This window comes from Saimiri boliviensis, chromosome 17 (assembly GCF_048565385.1).
Source record: "Saimiri boliviensis isolate mSaiBol1 chromosome 17, mSaiBol1.pri, whole genome shotgun sequence".
In the NCBI taxonomy this organism is placed as follows: domain Eukaryota; kingdom Metazoa; phylum Chordata; class Mammalia; order Primates; family Cebidae; genus Saimiri; species Saimiri boliviensis.
Genome location: NC_133465.1, coordinates 55,143,245 through 55,163,523, shown reverse-complemented (window position 1 = coordinate 55,163,523; position 20,279 = coordinate 55,143,245). Strand labels below are relative to the sequence as shown.

Sequence of the window (20,279 nt, the reverse complement as noted above, 5' to 3'; positions counted from 1 at the left end):
CAAGCAAAAGAAACTCAACCTGGCTGGGTATGGTGGCTCAGGCCTGTAATCCTATCACTTTGGGAGGCCAAGGCAGGTGGATTGCTTGAGCTCAGGAGTTCAAGACCAGCTTGGGCAAAATAGTGAAACTTTGCTTTTACAAAAAATACAAAAATTATCTGGACATGGTGATATGCACCTGTAGTCCCAGCTATTTGGGAGGCTGAGGTGGGAGGATGGCTTCAGCCCAGGAGGCAGAGGTCACAGTCAGCTGAAATCGTGCCACTCCACTCCAGCCTGGGCAACATAGCCACACCCTGTCTTGGGGAAAAAAAAAAAAAGAGAGAAGAAACTCGACAATACAAGAGAAATGTGTATCAGATCACATAATTGCAAACCTTCAGAGACAGAGCAGGCTGTAGGTCAGAACTCTCAAGGTTTCCCTACAGTTTTCTTATTCAAATTTCTAGGACTTACATCCCTCAGCTCAGAACAGAGGCTGCTTTCCTACGTCCAACCAGTAAACAAAAGGCACAGGCTGCACAACTGGATGAATTTAGGTCATGTGCCTGCCCCTGAACCATTCTCAGTAGCCAAGAGAATGTCCCACAGTGATTGGTTTAGGGTGAATTCATTCCACATTCTTGCATTTAGGGGGATGGGATTATGCTGATTAAGAGTAGGTACAATTCCTTCTGAACTTTGGCTGCGATACAATGAAGGAGGCTGGCATTAATGACTGCAAGAATGGACAAAGTTGCTGTTTGAATTTATTTATAGTAAGAAATAAACCATTACAACTTTTCCAAAATCTAATCTTTTAGAAACAAAAATGGTCCATAATCCTGATGCTCTGTTGTCCATCTTTGTTTTATTATTATTATTATTTGAGATGGAGTCTCACTCTGTCACCCAGGCTGGAGTGCAATGGCGTGATCACTGCAACCCCAGACACCCAGGTCAAGCGATTCTCCTGCTTCAGCCTCCTGAGTAGCTGGGATTACAGGCGCGTGCCACCATGCCCGGCTAATTTTTTGTAGTTTTTTTTTTTTTTTTTTTTGAGACGGAGTTTCGCTCTTGTTACCCAGGCTGGAGTGCAATGGCGCGATCTCGGCTCACCGCAACCTCCGCCTCCTGGGCTCAGGCAATTCTCCTGCCTCAGCCTCCTAAGTAGCTGGGATTACAGGCACGCACCACCATGCCCAGCTAACTTTTTGTATTTTTAGTAGAGACGGGGTTTCACCTTGTTGACCAGGATGGTCTCGATCTCTCGACCTCGTGATCCACCCGCCTCGGCCTCCCAAAGTGCTGGGATTACGGGCTTGAGCCACCGCGCCCGGCCAATTTTTTGTAGTTTTAGTAGAGACAAGGTTTCACCATGTTGGTCAGTCGTCTCGAACTCCTGACCTTGTGATCCGCCCGCCTTGGCCTTCCAAAGTGCTGGGATTACAGGCGTCAGCCACCGGGCCCGGTCCCGGTCCCATCTTTTTTTGGTTTGTTTAAACATATGGCAAAATATGCACAATTCAGAAATGTGGAACATACAGCACAGAATATTACTGGAACAATTGAAAAAACTTGAGGAGACAACAGCATGAAATTTCAGTTTTTCTGAATTTGGTGATTGCAGTGTGGTTATAGAAGAGAATGCCTTTTCTTAGGAGATACACTGTGAAATAGAGGAAAAGGGACATGATTCTGAAACTTTCAAATGTTTCAAAAAGTAACATATATGTACACAGGTGTGTATGTATACATATATATATATAGAAAGAGCAATAGTAAATGTGGCAAAATAACATTTGGCAAATCTGGATAAGGATTTGCAATTCTTCTGCATTTGAAATTATTTAAAAATAAAAAACTTGAGTGTCTGGAGAAAGCGGCATAAAAATCCTTTTGTTACCTTATTTACGGATTCTATACAGTCTTTTACGATGCAATCAAAGAAAAAAGAAAACCTAAACTAAAAAAGGTAACAAATCCTCCCGCCCATAGTGGCCAGAAACCCCCGCCAAGTTCATTCGGTGTCCTAATGGGAAGAAAATGCAAAGCAATAAGTTTTTCTATAAAGATTATTTACTAATTATCATTTTTTCCTTTCATGAAGATCAACAATAAAGATTTTTTTAAAATAATGACTTTGAGAATCATTGTGTAGTATCTGCTTAAGGCTGTCGCCCAGGAAAACGCCCAAGGACCAAACAAGCTTCAATCCCGAGGAAACGCGAATGGTCCAGGGAACCGCCCACCTCGCGCTGCATGCCGGGATATGGAGTCTTCCCGCTCTGCCCTGCGGGCACTCCAGGATTGCAGGGCCGCTCCCTCATCTCGCGATGTCATCCTCCTTTTTTTTTTTTTTTTTTTTTTTTTTTCCCCTAAGCCCTATGACCCCCTCCCCTCCCAACGTGTTTTTCAAATTCGCCAATGGACATACAGCTTAGGCTCGAACCAGCCAATCGGAATGCGGAGTCACCGGGAAATTTAAATTGCGCCGGCCGGCGGCACGAGCCACACGGTCTTTGAGCTGAGTCGAGGTGGTCGCTTGTAGCGCAGCCTCCCTACAGCCGCGGATCCCCGCTTAAGCCTCCTGTGGAAGCCCGGGCCCGCTTCGCAGGTACAGACTCAGCCGGCGGCCCTTCCAGAGCGCTAACGGCTGGCCCGCGGGCAACGTTCGCCTTGTGGATGGGGGTAGGGAGGCCCCGGGGCCACGCCGGGCCTGGCTCTGCCTCCCGCGTTGACTAGGCCTCGGGGGCGGTGTTCGTTGACGAGGCGGCTGAGTTTCTTAGGACGCCGACGCTCTGCAAACGGCATCGGAGGCTTTAAAGCTTCGCGGCCGGTAGAATCGGAGCCAGCCAGAGGGCGAATGTCCCAGGATGTCTCGTGGCGGCCCTGGCCTTACCTCCCCCGTTCTCGTTGCATCTTCCCCGTAGTAGGGGCTGGGGCTGGGGCTGGGGCTGGGGCTGGGGCTGGGGGTGGCAGTTGGGAGCACCGTCTCTAATACCTAGGCCCCGCGGTGGCTTTGCCACCAAGTCGTAGGCGAGCGTAATGAAAGCAAAGATAGCAAATTGTAAGGAGAGCTTTGACTTTTGTCGTCTTCTGAATGACGCACAGCTGATGTCATCTTAATTACTTGCATTCTCTCCAAGTCCCTTGAAATGCAAATTAAATATGCGAGATCCGGCACTGCATTCTTAGTGTTGACCATAGTGTAATGATGAAGAAAATTTATATTTGATTTTCGAAGGTGGAGAGTGCACCCATTTTGGCCATGTAAACACGGTCAAGTAGGGAGACCCTCCTGAGGATCTGAATGTATTGCCTTAGCACAGGATTTTTAGCTGTAAGTTAACTCGGTTCTGGACTCTGGAGTTTAGAGCCGGACTGTCAGAAACCGTGGACACATGTGGCTAGTCCGAATTGAAATACGCTGAAAGCTTAAAGTACACAAAAGATTTCAAAGATGGAGTATGAAAAAGATCTCAATTATTTTATATATTGATAACCTTAAAATACTATTTGGGGCCGGGCGCCGTGGCTCAAGCCTGTAATCCCAGCACTTTGGGAGGCCGAGGCGGGTGGATCACGAGGTCAAGAGATCGAGACCATCCTGGTCAACATGGTGAAACCCCGTCTCTACTAAAAAAAAAAAATACAAAAAATTAGCTGGGCATTGTGGCGCGTGCCTGTAATCCCAGCTACTCAGGAGGCTGAGGCAGGAGAATTGCCTGAACCCAGGAGGCGGAGGTTGCGGTGAGCCGAGATCGCGCCATTGCACTCCAGCCTGGGTAACAAGAGCGAAACTCCATCTCAAAAAAAAAAAAAAAAAAAAAAAAATACCATTTGGATGTATTGGTTAAGTAAAATACATTATTAAAATTAGTTTCACTTGTTTCTTTTTGCCTTTTTAAAAATACGGCTGCTAGGAAGTTTAAATTAATATAGCTTGCATTCAGTTTCTGATGGACAGTCCTGCTCCGGGAAGTCTCAGTTCTTCAGAGGGAAGGAGGGGCAGTTATCCTTTGGCTAAAACTATTTCATAGTGCTGAAAACATGATGATCCCTTTATCAAGTATAGACATCTGGATTCAGTAGATAATTGATAATTCTTATTTGGTACTGTTACCGACAAAGGAAAATGATAAAGGAAATATCGTTCTCTTTCTCCATCTTTTAGCTTTCTCCCTTTGTCTCATAACCATGTCCACCAATGAGAATGCACATACACCAGCTGCCCGTCTTAACAGATTCAAGAACAAGGGAAAAGACAGTACAGTGAGTACCTTCTGTTGCTTTCCTGTGGTGGTGTTTAAATGGGAAGACATTTGGCAAGGGGTAAAAATGTAGGGATTTTTTTTTTTTAAGAAAATGGCCCCACTTAGCAACAGAAACTGATGCGATAGGTGAAACACCATGTTATTTTTTCTCAAGGAAATGAGGCGTCGCAGAATAGAAGTCAATGTGGAGCTGAGGAAAGCTAAGAAGGATGATCAGATGCTGAAGAGGAGAAATGTAAGCTCATTTCCTGATGATGCTACTTCTCCACTGCAGGAAAACCGCAACAACCAGGTAAAAAATATGTTTTAGTTTATGAGTTACATTAAATTCAGAAAATCAGTAGGGACTTTTCTGAGAAATTCAAGTAAACTTAACATTTCTAGTCTTTTTTTTTTTTTTTTTTTTTTTTTTTATAGACAGGGTTTGTCATGTTGGTCAGGCTGGTCTTGAACTCCCAACCTCAGGTGATCCCGCCTGCCTTGGCCTCCAAAGTGCTAGGATTACAGGTGTGAGCCACTACACTTGGCCAACGTTTCTAGTCTTATGACTTTAAGAATCTGTGAAAATCTTTTTCTGGGCCGGACGTGGTGGCTCACGCCTGTAATCCCAACACTTTGGGAGGCCGAGGCGGGTGGATCACGAGGTCAAGAGATTGAGACCGTCCTGGTAAACATGGTGAAACCCCATCTCTACTGAAAATACAAAAAATTAGCTGGGCATGCTGGCATGTGCCTGTAATCCCAGCTACTCCTCAGGAGGCTGAGACAGGAGAATTGCCTGAACCCAGGAGGCGGAGGTTGCGGTGAGCCAAGATCACGCCATTGCACTCCAGCCTGGGTAATAAGCGAAACTCTGTCTCAAAAAAAAAAAAAGAAAATCTTTTTCTCTGTTCAAAATTAGTAATTGTCTTCTTTCCTGCCTCCTGTAATCCACTGAAGCCGATTTAAGATCTTCCTTTAGCTCTGACCTTCCTTCAGACTTCCCTGCATTTCTAGCTACTAGCTGGGTACCTTGATCTGACCAGTGTGTCCAGAACCAACTAGTTTCTGGTTTATTTCTCTTTCTCTCGCTCGCTCTTTTTTTTTTTTTTTTTTGAGACGGAGTTTCACTCTGGTTACCCAGGCTGGAGTGCAATGGCGCGATCTCGGCTCACCGCAACCTCCGCCTCCTGGGTTCAGGCAATTCTCCTGCCTCAGCCTCCTGAGTAGCTGGGATTACAGGCACGCGCCACCATGCCCAGCTAATTTTTTCGTATTTTTGGTAGAGATGGGGTTTCACCATGTTGACCAGTATGGTCTCGATCTCTTGACCTCGTGATCCACCCGCCTCGGCCTCCCAAAGTGCTGGGATTACAGGCTTGAGCCACCTCGCCCGGCTCGCTCGCTCTTTTTTATTCCCCTGAGACAGAGTCTTGCTCAACCTCCGCCTACTGGGTTTGAGCGATTCTGCCTTAGCCTCCTGAGTAGCTGGGATTACAGGTGAGCTCCACCATGCTTGACTAATTTTGGTATTTTTAGTAGAGACAGAGTTTCACCGTGTTGGCCAGGCTGGTCTTGAACTCCTGACCTGTCTCAGCCTCCCAAAGTGCTGCGATTACAGGCATGAGTCACCACACGTGTCCCATATCTGGTTTATTTCTGCCTTTTTTGGTATTCTCTTTTTTTGTAAATGTCACTGGCTTTGCTCAGGATTTTCCTCCTGAAATATTTACAGTGGCCTCCTAATTTACCATTTTCTTCTTTTTGTGCCATATACTATTTTCCTGAAATTTTTCCTGAAGTACTGCTTTAGATATGTGTTTTCTCTCCTCAAAATCCATACTCCAAATTGCTTGAACCTGGGAGGGAGAGGTTACCTTGGGCCGAGATTGCACCATTGCACTCCAGCCTGGGCAACAAGAGTGAAGCTCTGTTTCAAGAAAAATAAAAATAAAAAATTAATACATACTCCAGCTGGAATTCACACCTGTAATTCCAGCACTTTGGGAAGCCAAACTGGGAGGATCACTGGAGGCCAGGAGTTTGAGCCTCCCCTAGGCAACATAGCAAGACCCTGTCTCTACAAGAAATAAAAAGTTAGCCGAGTATGGTGATGCAGGCCTTTAATCCTAAGTATTCAGGGGGCTGAGGCAGAGGGATCACTGGAGCCCAGGATTTTGAGGCTGCGGTGAGCTATGATTGTACCATTGCACTTCATGCTGGGTGACAGAGTGAGACCCTGTCTCTAAAAATAAAAATCCATACTCCAGGAAGGCCTTCATAAAGTAGGTGGCTTAGATTTTCAGATTTATCTTTCGTACCTGAGCACTTGCCTACATCTTTTTCTCACAATATGCTGTTGTTGTTTTTTTCCTCCTTGTGGCAGTCTCGTTCTGTTGCCCAGGCTGGAGTGCAGTGGCATGATCTCGGCTCTCTGCAACCTTCACCTCCTGGGTTCAAGCAATACTTGTGCCTCAACCTCCTGAGTAGCTGGGATTACAGGTGTATGCCACCATGCCCGACTAATTTTGATTTTGAGACGATTTGGCTCACGTTGCCCTGGCTGGAGTGTAATGGCGCAATCTTGGCTCACTAAAACCTCCGCCTCCCAGGTTCAGGTGATTCTCCTGCCTCAGTCTCCCAAGTAGCTGGGATTATGGGCATGTGCCACCACATCCTGCTAATTTTGTATTTTTAGTAGCGATGGGGTTTCTTCACGTTGGTCAGGCTGGTCTTGAACTCCCAACCTCAGGTGAGCCGCTTGCCTCAGCCTCCCAAAATGCTAGGATTACAGACATGAGACACCATCACCATGCCCGGCCTATTTTTTTTTTTTTTTCTTTTGTCTTGAACTCCTGACCTCAGGTGATATACCCATTTTGGGCTCCCAAAGTGCTGGGATTACAGGTGTGAGCCACCAGGCCCAGCCACATTATGCTTACTTTAGCACTATGCATTTATCTTCTTTTTTTTTCATTGAATACTGCCTATGTTCTATTTCTAGGGTATTAATACTCAAAACTCATCTTCTCCTGTAGCACTCATTAGCCTAGCAGGAAAGACACCCCTTTCACAGGATTCTCTAGCGCCCTGGTTCTGTACCCAAAATGGGTAGTAACTACTGTGTTACTACCCATTTGTTTACCACTTGTTTTATGCTGTTTGTCTACTGGTCACATTTTCTCTGTTAGGTTGCAAGCTCCTAGAAAGACAGGGATACTGTCTTAAAATTTCTGGTAGCATTGATTCTCAAACCTCATTTCTACTGTGATTCCCAACATAAAACTTTTTTTGAGACAGAGCTTCACTGTTGTTGCTCAGGAGTATAATGACTTGATTTTGGCTTGCTCCAACCTCCGCCTCCTGGGTTCAAGCGAATTTCCTGCCTGAGCCTCCCAAGTAGCTGGGATTACAGGCATGCGCCACCCTACCCAGCTAGTTTTGTATTTTTAGTTGAGGCAGAATTTCTCCATGTTGGTCAGGCTGGTCTCAAACTCTTGACCTTAGGTGATCTGCCTGCCTTGGCCTCCCAAAGTGCTGGGATTAAAAGCATGAGTCATTGTGCCTGGCCAACATTTTTTTTTTTTTTTTTTTTTTTGGTGAGACAGAGTTTCACTCTAGTTACCCAGGCTGGAGTGCAATGGCGCAATCTCGGCTCACCGCAACCTTCGCCTCCTGGATTCAGGCAATTCTCCTGTCTCAGCCTCCTGAGTAGCTGGGATTACAGGCACGTGCCACCATGCCCATCTAGTTTTTTGTATTTTTAGTAGAGACGGGGTTTCACCATGTTGACCAGGATGGTCTCGATCTCTTGACCTTGTGATCCACCCGCCTCGGCCTCCCAAAGTGCTGGGATTACAGGCTTGAGCCACCGCGCCCGGCTCATTTTTTTTTTTTTTTAAGAGGGGATAGATTTTGCTCTGTTGCCCAGGCTGGAGTATGTTGTGGCAAAATCTCGGCTCACTGCAGCCTCTGCCTCCCAGGTTCAAGCAATTCTCCTGCCTCAGCCTCCTGAGTAGCTGGGATTACAGGAGCCCACTACCATGTCTTGCTAATTTTTTTTTTTTTTTAAAAGACGAGGTTTCACCATGTTGGTCAGGCTGGTCTCGAACTCCTGACCTCAGGTGATCCACCTGCCTTAGCCTCCCAAAGTGCTGGGATTACAGGCGTGAGCCACCGCACCCAACAGTCTTGCTATTTTTTGCTTTTTATTTTTGGAGATTCTGTCTCACTCTGTTGCCCAGGCTGGAGTGCAGTGGTGCGATCTTGGCTCACCACTGCAGCCTCCACCTCCCAGGTTCAAGCAGTTTTCCTGCCTCAGCCTTCTGAGTGCTGGGACTAGAGGCACCTGACACCACACCCAGCTAATTTTTGTATTTTCAGCAGAGACGGGTTTTACCATATTGGCCCATCTGCCCGCCTCAGCCTTTCAAAGTGCTGGGATTGCAGGCGTGAGCCACTGCACCCTGCCAAACAGAAAACATTTATATTTGTAACAACACTCAACTGTAGAAATACATAGGTTATAAAATTAGATATGCAAATTCTCAGAGCATTGCTTATAACCATGTCTTTCTCCCTCAAAAGTATATCTGAACGCAAGTGATTGAGACTAATATAGGAATAATCTTCAGTCTGCTCTGATTATTATTATTATTGTTTTTTTTGAGAAAAGGTCTTGGGTGGTGACAGGTGCACACCACCATACTTGGATATCTATATATATAAATTTTGTGTAGGGGAGAAGGTCTCACTATGTTGCTCAGGCTGGTCTTGAACTCCTGAGTTCAAGCTATCCTCCCTCCTAAGCCTCCCAAAGTCCTAGGATTACGGGTGTGAGCCACTGTGCCTGGCCTTCTAGTTCGTTTTTTAAATTGTTCAAAGCTACCTTTTTTTAGTGATAAAACACTAAAACACTTGGCTATTCCATAACTTGAGACTCCAGTGAGTCATGACACCAAGTTTGGAAAATGTTCTACATATAAAATAATGAATATTTAACAGGTAAAATTAAATGTAGGGCCAATTTTTTAGTGGCTGGCTATAAGCCTAATGTTTATACTTGCCTTCTTGCCTTCACAGTGGTAAGTGTAGATTTTATTGTTTGCATTTAATTTTAATGTGCAAAATTTTGTTACTCTTTTAGGGCACTGTAAATTGGTCTGTTGATGACATTGTCAAAGGGATAAATAGCAACAACGTGGAAAATCAGCTCCAAGCTACTCAAGCTGCCAGGTATGTCTTGTCTGCAATAGCATGGGTTACCTAATAAATTCGTGTTTTTAGATTTTTTTTTTTTTTGGCAGGAAGGGACAGACAAGATAGTGTAAGGAAAGATTAGGCTAGTTAGTCATAAACCAGTGTTTTTTGTTTATTAATTTATGAGTGGGAGGCCTTGCTATTTTGCCCCGGCTGGTCTTGAATGCCTGGGTTCATGCAGTCCTCTCACCTCAGCCTTCTGAAGTGCTGGGACTACAGGTGTGTGCCCTTGCACCTGACCATAAAGTTTTTATCAAAGTAATGTTTCAAGTTACTGGCAGTGAAAGGAAGAAATGAATAGTAAGTGGGATTGAGACACCTGTTTAGAATGATAGATCCATTTAGGATATAAGCATAATTTCACTTTTATCTCCCACCATACACAAATATTTATGATATAATAGAAAGAATTAATAATTTCTATAGCTTGACAGTGTGCGGAAGAACAAATTTTAATGGTAAATAATCATTAAAAAGTTCTAGGCTGTGTGCAGTGACTCGTGCCTGTAATCCCAGCACTTTAAGGGACCAAGGGGTGGGTTACTTGAGCCCATGAATTTGAGACCAGCCTGGGCAACAGGATGAGACTGTCTCTACAAAAAATAAAAACAATTACCCTTGTGTGGTGCTGCGCACTTGTAGTCCCAGCTACTAAGGAGGCTGAGATAGGAGGATTACTTGATCTCAGGAGGTCAAGCCTGCAGTGATCTGTGATCGTGGCATTGCACTTTGCACTCAAGCCTGGGTGGAGTAAGATCCTGTGCTTAAACAAAAAAAAGTGCTTAACCACAACTATTAGGGAGACACAGATTCAGTTAACAATGAGAGTATAACGCTGTTATATTGTCAAAAGTTTTTTTTTTTTTTTTTTGAGACGGAGTTTCGCTCTTGTTACCCAGGCTGGAGTGCAATGGCGCGATCTTGGCTCACCGCAACCTCCGCCTCCTGGGTTCAGGCAATTCTCCTGCCTCAGCCTCCTGAGTAGCTGGGATTACAGGCACGCGCCACCACGCCCAGCTAATTTTTTGTATTTTTAGTAGAGACGGGGTTTCGCCATGTTGACCAGGATGGTCTCGATCTCTTGACCTCGTGATCCACCCGCCTCGGCCTCCCAAAGTGCTGGGATTACAGGCTTGAGCCACCGCGCCGGCTGTCAAAAGTTTTTATAAAAAAGAGACAAGATCAGGCTGATGTGGTGGCTCACGTCTGTAATCCCAGCATTTTGTCAGGCCGAAACAGGCGGATCACAAGGTCAGGAGTTTGAGATTGACCTGGCCAATAGGGTGAAACCCCCATCTCTATTAAAAATACAAAAATCGGCCGGGCGTGGTGGCTCAAACCTGTAATCCCAGCACTTTGGGAGGCCGAGGCGGGTGGATCACGAGGTCAAAAGATCGAGACCATCCTGGTCAACATGGTGAAACCCCGTCTCTACTAAAAATACAAAAAATTAGCTGGGCATGGTGGCACGTGCCTGTAATCCCAGCTACTCAGGAGGCTGAGGCAGGAGAATTGCCTGAACCCAGGAGGCGGAGGTTGCGGTGAGCCGAGATCGCGCCATTGCACTCCAGCCTGGGTAACAAGAGCGAAACTCCGTCTCAAAAAAAAAAAAATACAAAAATGAGCTGGGCATGGTGGTGGGCCCCTGTAGTCCCAGCTACTCAGGAGGCTAAGACACAAAAATCACTTGAATTCAGGAGGCAGAGGTGGCAGTGAGCCAAGATCAAACCACTGCACTCCAGCCTGGGTGACAGAGTGAGATTGTCCCGCCCAAAAAAAGGGACAAGATCTGTAGTAGATTTCTGCAGTGATGTAGAGGAGGGTAATATGTATTATTTTTTGGAAAAATGGTAGTTAATTATAGCACATGTATAGCACCATGCAAGTAATCTTTTCAGCTTCTCTTAGATTCTAGAATGTCTCAGCATTTAGTGATTTACATAAAAGGTTGTCTGAAGTTGTAAAGTCTTGAATTGCATTTTAAATTGGTTTTTACATAAACTCCTTCAACTTTTATTTATCTCTTTGTTCCCCTTTAGGAAACTACTTTCTAGAGAAAAACAGCCCCCCATAGACAACATAATCCGGGCTGGTTTGATTCCAAAATTTGTATCCTTCTTGGGCAGAAGTGATTGTAGTCCCATTCAGTTTGAATCTGCTTGGGCACTCACTAACATTGCTTCTGGGACATCAGAACAAACCAAGGCTGTGGTAGATGGAGGTGCCATCCCAGCATTCATTTCTCTGTTGGCATCTCCCCATGCTCACATCAGTGAACAAGCTGTATGGGCTCTAGGAAACATTGCAGGTACTTGGACTTGAAGTTCTTTTGATTGAATGTGTGTAAGTGTAATGAGTTGGAAGAAAGGCCTTGCTGTAAGTAATAGTGACTTTGTCAAGTTTTGAGCTTGCTTTCAAGCCCTTATTAGGAATGAAGGTGGTGCATTCAGTCATTGAACGTTGATAGTGCTGGACAAGGTAATAGAAATTAATCTTGCCTTTTTTTTTTTTCCAGGTGATGGCTCAGTGTTCCGAGACTTGGTTATTAAATACGGTGCAGTTGACCCACTCTTGGCTCTTCTTGCAGTTCCTGATATGTCATCTTTGGCGGTAAGTTACTACTATAAGTAGTTACGCTCTTCTTCATTCCAGTTTCCCCCATCTTCTCAAAAGACAGAATCTCTCATTGCTTATTTCTTCTTCCCCAGTGTGGTTACTTACGTAATCTTACCTGGACACTTTCAAATCTTTGCCGCAACAAGAATCCTGCACCCCCGTTAGATGCTGTTGAGCAGATTCTTCCTACCTTAGTTCGGCTCCTGCATCATGATGATCCAGAAGTATTAGCAGATACTTGCTGGGCTATTTCCTACCTTACTGATGGTCCAAATGAACGAATTGACATGGTCGTGAAAACAGGAGTTGTGCCCCAACTTGTGAAGCTTCTAGGAGCTTCTGAATTGCCAATTGTGGTAAGTTACTTACTTTTAGATTAGGACATAAGTATAAGAAGCATGATCAGGGCTGGGTGCAGTGGCTTACGCCTGTATAATCCCAGCACTTTGGGAGACCGAGGTGGGTGGATCACCTGAGGTCGGGAGTTAGAGAGCAGCTGAACAACATGGTGAAACCCTGTCTCTACTAAAAAAAAAAAAATTAGCCGGACATGGCAGCACGCGCCTGTAATCCCAGCTATACTTGGGAGGCTGAGGCAGGAGAATTGCTTGAACCTGGGAGGTGGAGGTTGCAGTGAGCCAAGATCACACCATTGCACTCCGGCCTAGGTGAGTCTTATCTAAAAAAAAAAAAAAAAAAAGGCATAATCAGTTGATACTAATATGAAATATTGCCTATTTCAGGCTATGATGGACCTCTTGTCAAAACTGTTAGGGTATAGAATTTCTAAAGTGCTGGAAAAAAAAAATACGGTAACCAGCATCAACATTTTTTTCTTTTCAGACTCCTGCACTACGAGCCATAGGGAATATTGTCACTGGTACAGATGAGCAGACTCAGGTTGTGATCGATGCAGGAGCGCTTGCAATCTTTCCCAGCCTGCTCACCAACCCCAAAACTAACATTCAGAAGGAAGCTACATGGACAATGTCAAACATCACAGCTGGCCGTCAGGACCAGATACAGCAAGTTGTGAATCATGGATTAGTCCCATTCCTTGTCAGTGTTCTTTCTAAGGTAACGAAGTCTTAGGGTTTAATCAAGGTGTTTTTTTTTTTAGTGTTTATTATACAGAGCTCTGCTTGATAAGATTTTTAATGGGAAGGAATCCTGGATTCTACTTGTAGTCCTCTGCAGAAAAATACCCACCAACCTCTTTCACATAAGGTTTCACTTGGTACTTTTCAGTCATTGTTTTTGTGAAAAAGTACTCTTGGAATATTATTTGTGCAACTGTTCTGAAATAAAACCATTTTCTTATGTGTAATAGGCAGATTTTAAGACACAAAAGGAAGCTGTATGGGCTGTGACCAACTATACCAGTGGTGGAACAGTTGAACAGATTGTGTACCTTGTTCATTGTGGCGTAATAGAACCGTTGATGAACCTTTTAACTGCAAAAGATACCAAGATTATTCTGGTTATCCTGGATGCCATTTCAAATATCTTTCAGGTAAGTCCTATCAAGGCTTTGTTTGGATTTGGACTTGTAATCGGTTTACTATTTAGACCTGGAGGAGGGCAGCTGTAAGTTTACTCACTAGTAAACCACAGAATCAGAAAGCCTGTTTATGTGGGCCACACCTTTGATTAAAAATACGGCAGGTATTATAAAAGGTATAAAAGAGATGACAGGCCGGGCGCGGTGGCTCAAGCCTGTAATCCCAGCACTTTGGGAGGCCGAGGCGGGTGGATCACGAGGTCAAGAGATCGAGACCATCCCGGTCAACATAGTGAAACCCCGTCTCTACTAAAAATACAAAAAATTAGCTGGGCATGGTGGCACGTGCCTGTAATCCCAGCTACTCAGGAGGCTGAGGCAGGAGAATTGCCTGAACCCAGGAGGCGGAGGTTGCGGTGAGCCGAGATCGCGCCATTGCACTCCAGCCTGGGTAACAAGAGCAAAACTCTGTCTCAAAAAAAAAAAAAAAAAAAAAAATGACAGGTGGATGATGTGACCTGAATCAAAGTCAGGCCCTTATGTGAACTCATCACACCTATTTACTTGGTTGATTTAATTTCCCAATTTCATACTGCATTTTGGTGAAATTAAATTTTTTTTAAAATACGGAGTTTCACTGTGTTAGCCAGGATGGTCTTGATCTCCTGACCTTGTGATCTACCCGCCTCAGCCTCCCAAAGTGCTGGGATTACAGGCGTGAGCCACTGCGCCCAGCCTGGTGAAATTAAATTTGGCGGGGCTTGGTGGGTCACACCTGTAATCCTAGCACTTTGGGAGTCCAAAGTGGGTGGATCACCTGAGGTTAGGAGTTCGAGACCAGCTTGGCCAACATGACAAAACTCCATCTCTTCTAAAAGTACAAAAATTAACTGAGCGTGGTGGCTGGCACCTATAGTCCCCACTCTTGAGGCTGAGGTTGGAGAATCACCTGAACCCGGGAGGGTGAGGTTGCAGTGAGCCGAGATTGCGCTACTTTACTCCAGCCTGAGTGAAAGAGTGAAACTCTGTCTCAAAAAAAAAAAAAATTTGAATGACTTAATTATATTTTTCTTCTGGTTCCATCTCTAATTGATCCAAGCATATCAGTATATGATACTTTGTCATAGTAGGTAGGTGGTAGGTAAGCCCTACTCATCAACTTTGGATTCTAGAGATTTTTACATATAGAAGTTGAGCGTACAGTAATGGATGCTGGCATTATCTGTCACTGTGTATAAATAATTTGTCAGGCCGGGCGCGGTGGCTGAAGCCTGTAATCCCAGCACTTTGGGAGGCCGAGGCGGGTGGATCATGAGGTCTAGAGATCGAGACCATCCTGGTCAACATGGTGAAACCCCATCTCTACTAAAAATACAAAAAATTAGCTGGGCATGGTGGCTCATGCCTGTAATCCCAGCCACTCAGGAGGCTGAGGCAGGAGAATTGCCTGAACCCAGGAGGCGGAGGTTGCGGTGAGCCGAGATCGCGCCATTGCACTCCAGCCTGGGTAACGAGCGAAACTCCGTCTCAAAAAAAAAAAAAAATTTGTCAATATATGACCAGCATTTCTTCTTCTCTTCATCTAATCCTCTAAATTATTTTGAAGCAAGTTTGTTATTTTATTTATAGATATTTATGGTTTTGTTTTTTTTTTTTTTTTTTTTTTGAGACAGAGTCTTGCTGTGTTGCCAGCTTCCAGGCTGGAGTGCAGTGGCGCAATGTCTGCTCACTGCAATCTCTGCCTCCTGGGTTGAAGCAATTCTGCCTCAGCCTCCTGAGTAGCTGGGACTATAGGCATGCGCCACCATGCCCAGCTAATTTTTGCATTTTTTAGTAGAGTCCGGGTTTCACCATGTTGGCCAGTATCGTCTTGATCTCTTGACCTCGGATCAACCCACATCAGCCTCCCAGAGTGCTGGGATTACAGGCGTGAGCCACTGCGCCTGGTTTATGTATCTCTTAAAAGTTGAAAAGTTAAAAACTAATCTACATACCATTCCTTATGCCCAGTAAATCTTAGTACCAACACACATTCCGGTTGGGGACATTTTAGTTGAGCACTCCATAGGCCATCTTTGCCCTTAGACACCTTGACTAAACCTTGTGATGACATAGGATGCTTTACAAAACAGTAAGCCCCAGGCCGGGCGCGGTGGCTCACGCCTATAATCCCAGCACTTTGGGAGGCCGAGGCAGGTGAATCACGAGGTCAAGAGATCGAGACCATCCTGGTCAACAGGTGAAACCCTGTCTCTACTAAAAATAAAAAAATTAGCTGGGCATGGTGGCGCGCGCCTGTAGTTCCTGCTACTCGGGAGGCTGAGGCAGGAGAATTGCTTGAACCCAGGAGGCGGAGGTTGCGGTGAGCCGAGATCGCGCCATTGCACTCCAGCCTAGGTAACGAGCGAAACTCCGTCTCAAAAAACAAACAAAACAATAAGCCCCTGTTTCCATAGCAGACCAGTTGAACCGGAATGTAGTGTTTTAGAAGTTTCCCATGTTATGATACGTGGAAAAAGTTGAGAGCTATTGATGGTAAGATCTCTGGTTGAAGGCTCCAGGTGAAGCAGTGCTAAGAGCAAGTATAGATCCAGTCACATTAAGTTTCAACAAAATATAAAACGGACATAAAACTATGATAATGCTTGTTGAAGGAACTGTTAGGTGCTTAATTCTGCCTGACATATCAGTCTTCAAATTATTGATGTCATTTTTTTAAAACATTCAGAGTATATGCTAGTAAACTTGCAATTTTTTTTTTTAGGCTGCTGAGAAACTAGGTGAAACTGAGAAACTTAGTATAATGATTGAAGAATGTGGAGGCTTAGACAAAATTGAAGCTCTGCAAAACCATGAAAATGAATCTGTGTATAAGGCTTCATTAAACTTAATTGAGAAGTATTTCTCTGTAGAGGTGAGTAATGGATGGTAATATTAGTAACAACTTGGAAACATGTAAAGTCAAGGCCTTGAGCCATTTTTTCCCTCATACTTTTAAAAATGAGCCTTAAGGTTACAGTGAACTGAGATCATGCCACTTCACTCCAGCCTGAGCAACAGACCAAGACTCTGTCTCAAAACAACCAAAAAAACAAAGCCTCATATCTTTGTTAAATATAGCAAAGTATCAGTGTGTGTAAGACATAATGTACTTATTTGCCCCTCTGATGTTTGGCGTGGTGGTAATAAAATCTTTTTATTTTTTTTTTATAAAGACGGGGTTTCACCATGTTGGTCAGGCTGGTCTTGAACTCCCGACCTTAGGTGATCTGCCCATCTTGGCCTCCAAAGTTCTTGGATTACAGACGTGAGTCACCACACCCAGCCAATAAAATCTTTAAACTGAGATTTTAAAAGTAACCGGATTAGTTTCAAATGAACAGCCTTGAGAATCTTAGAATATTTTGAGAAAAAGTTTATGGATGTCATTGCAGGAGGTGATCGAGAAGTAGGCCAAACCCACCACCATGCTCTGGGCCTATTTAATAGGCACTCTTTTCCAATTGAAAATTGACAGTTGGAGAAGAAAAAGAATCTCAGCCTTTTTCTGTTACTGTAGTAGCATTCCTTATCCCCTGCCCCCACAACTCCCCAGGCACTCATGAATTGGCAACGTTTTCAGAGACCCTCCCTTCCCTGTGTCAGATATTAGAGTATCATACAGGATTAAAGGTATAATATGCAGATCAAGATCTAAATATTAAATACAGACTTTTAGGTAGGCTGCGGCTTGGAATATTTATATTGTTTTTATATTTATTTTTTAATATATTTCCAGGAAGAGGAAGATCAAAATGTTGTGCCAGAAACTACCTCTGAAGGCTATACCTTCCAAGTTCAGGATGGGACTCCTGGGACCTTTAACTTTTAGATCATGTAGCTGAGGTATAAATCTGTTGTGTACTATGTTTGGTATTTTGTCTTCCTGTTTCTCTACGAAGAACTCTTTATAAATGTGGTTTGTTATTGTAGCACTTTTTACACTGAAACTATACTTGAACAGTTCCAACTGTACATACTGTATGAAGCTTGTCCTCTGGCTACATTTCTTACTTCTATGTGGAATTTCATACCTTGGCAGCCTCCTGTAAATAAACATTAAAACCCACCCTTTACTTCACCGTGCCTATGTATTGCTTTCTAATTTGGGACCTTTAATGTTGCAAGTGAAGGATAATCTATGCAAACTGATGCAATTAATCAGAGGCAGTCCTGGTTGCAGTTTTTTAGAAGTATGAATAAAATTTTCCAGAAACCCTCAGCCAGTGTCTCTTTAAGTCTCCTTGGCCAGGGAGATGGGCTTAAAAATGTTAAATTTAATCATAAATTTATCCTGGAGCTACAAGTGGAATTAATTCCTCCCAAACTTGAAGGCTGAATGGGATTCCAAGGTAAAATCGTAGCCACACATTGGCATCACCTGGAAAAGTACCCAGTTTAGTTGGTGAGGGTCCACATTATTTTGTTTTTTTTGTTTGCTTGTTTGTTTTTTTTAATACGGAGTCTCGTTCTGTTGCCCAGGCTGGAGTGCAGTGGAACAGTCTTGGCTCACTGCAACCTCCGCCTCTCAGGCTAAAGTGATTCTCCTGCCTCAGCCTCCTGAGTAGCTGGGATTACAGGCATGCCTGGCTAATTTTTGCATATTTAGTAGATAGAGATGGGGTTTCACCATGTTGATCAGGCTGGTCTCAAATTCCTGAGCTCAGGTTATTTGCTCACCTCGGCCTCCCAAAGTGCTGGGATTACAGAAGTGAGCCACCATGCTTGGCCATGACATCTTTTCAAGTCGGTAGTAATATACTGCAACAAGTCTCCGTTTACCTTCTTGGCTACAAACGAGGATTTTCTTCCCTTAGTTCATCAACATGCATAGAAATACATTTTCGTCTTTTGCAGGTAATAGTTGAGTTTTAAAATCCTTCCATGGAACTATGTTTAATCCTTAACTTGTTTAAGTATAGAGCAGTAGCTAGTGCTTATTTGAAGTACCCTCTACAGCCAAGTTACTAAAATGGGACACTAGGCCAGGTGCAGTGGATCACGCCTGTGATCACAGCATTTTGGGAGGCCGAGGCAGGCAGATCACTCAGGTCAGGAGTTCAAGACCAGCCTGGCTAACATGGTGAAACCCTATCTCTACTGAAAAAAAAAAAAAAAAAAATTAGCCGGGTATGGTGGCATGCACCTGTAATCCCAGCTACTTGGGAGGCTGAGACTGGAGAACTGCTTGAACCCGGGATGCGGAGGTTGCAGTGAGCTGAGATTGTGCCATTGCACTCCAGCCTGGGTAACAGAGCAAGACTCAGTCTCAAAAGAAAAAAATAATAATGGAATACGAAACCCCTGTGTTAACATGTTATCCTTGTAATAGAGCATTTTGTTTGGAACTATGGATGACTTTCTCAGCTTTTCTTCAGCTCCCCTAAAGGGGAGGGGGAAGAGAACATGAACAGTACAGACTGCCTTTCCTTTCCTACTTGATCCTCTTCCTCTCCCCAACTCGAGTTCCTTCTTGGATATGGAATCCAAAACTCTTCAGCTTGAGAAAAGGTGATGGGGAGGTAAACCTGGATATCCTAGATTTTTGCTTTAACGTGGGAGAGTTTTAATGGCTTCAGAGGGACTAGTGTAAAAGGATAGAAAGCGTAAGGTCTGGATTTGTTAAAGGCATGACTCAATAGTGAGGTAATGAACAGGAGATAGCTGGTTTCCAAAAAAGTTTTTTTTTTGAGACGGAGTTTCGCTCTTGTTACCCAGGCTGGAGTGCAATGGCGCGATCTCGGCTCACCACAACCTCCGCCTCCTGGGTTCAGGCAATTCTCCTGCCTCAGCCTCCTGAGTAGCTGGGATTACAGGCATGCCCCACCATGCCCAGCTAATTTTTTTGTATTTTTATTAGAGACGGGTTTTCACCATGTTGACCAGGATGGTCTCGATCTCTTTTTGAGACGGAGTTTCGCTCTTGTTACCCAGGCTGGAGAGCAATGGCGCGATCTCGGCTCACCACAACCTCCGCCTCCTGGGTTCAGGCAATTCTCCTGCCTCAGCCTCCTGATAGCTGTGATTACAAGTGCCTACCACTATGCCTGGCCAATTTTTGTATTTTTATTAGAGACAGGGTTTTGCTATGTTGGCCAGGCTGGTCTTGAACTCCTGACCTCACGTGATCCACCTGCCTTGCCTTCCCAAAGTGGGATTACTGGCGTGAGCCACCACGTGTGGCTGCTGAAGTAATCTTAAAAGGGTAACATCAAAAGATTGAACATCAGTGTTAAACATTTCACAAAGTATTGATTCCTTCATTGCTATATTGCATTTTGGCTAAAAATAGTCAAGCTACTTGATTATTTTTAGAACAAAGGTAATCAACATTCTGTTTCCTCATGTTGATTTTTTTTTTCTCTCATCCTCAATCTTTCTGTAGCTGTATCATCAATGAAGATACTGTTTTGTTCCTGTAAATCTTGATCGTTACGATTTTTGTGGCCAGGCATGGTGGCTCACGCCTGTAATTCAAGCACTTTGGAGGCCAAGGTGGTTGAATCACCTGAGGTTGGGAGTTCAAGACCAGCCTGACCAACATGGTGAAACCCTGTCTTAAAAAATATATATATATATATATATTTTTTTTTTTTTTTTCAGCATTTGGCTCCTGTAATTGCATAACA

General features: G+C 44.2%; 1 protein-coding gene across 1 annotated transcript; it reads left to right on the top strand.

Moving 5' to 3' along the window:
• The first annotated feature begins 2,459 nt into the window (after window positions 1–2,459).
• On the top strand, window positions 2,460–17,726 carry KPNA2 (karyopherin subunit alpha 2). Its single transcript, XM_039475811.2, has 11 exons — window positions 2,460–2,596; window positions 4,157–4,254; window positions 4,411–4,548; window positions 9,382–9,470; window positions 11,534–11,802; window positions 12,010–12,104; window positions 12,203–12,466; window positions 12,954–13,187; window positions 13,441–13,623; window positions 16,376–16,525; window positions 17,390–17,726. The coding sequence occupies exons 2-11, from the start codon at window positions 4,180–4,182 to the stop codon at window positions 17,480–17,482; spliced, it is 1,590 nt and encodes a 529-aa protein (XP_039331745.1). The 5' UTR covers window positions 2,460–2,596; window positions 4,157–4,179; the 3' UTR covers window positions 17,483–17,726.
• Window positions 17,727–20,279: the final 2,553 nt, after the last annotated feature.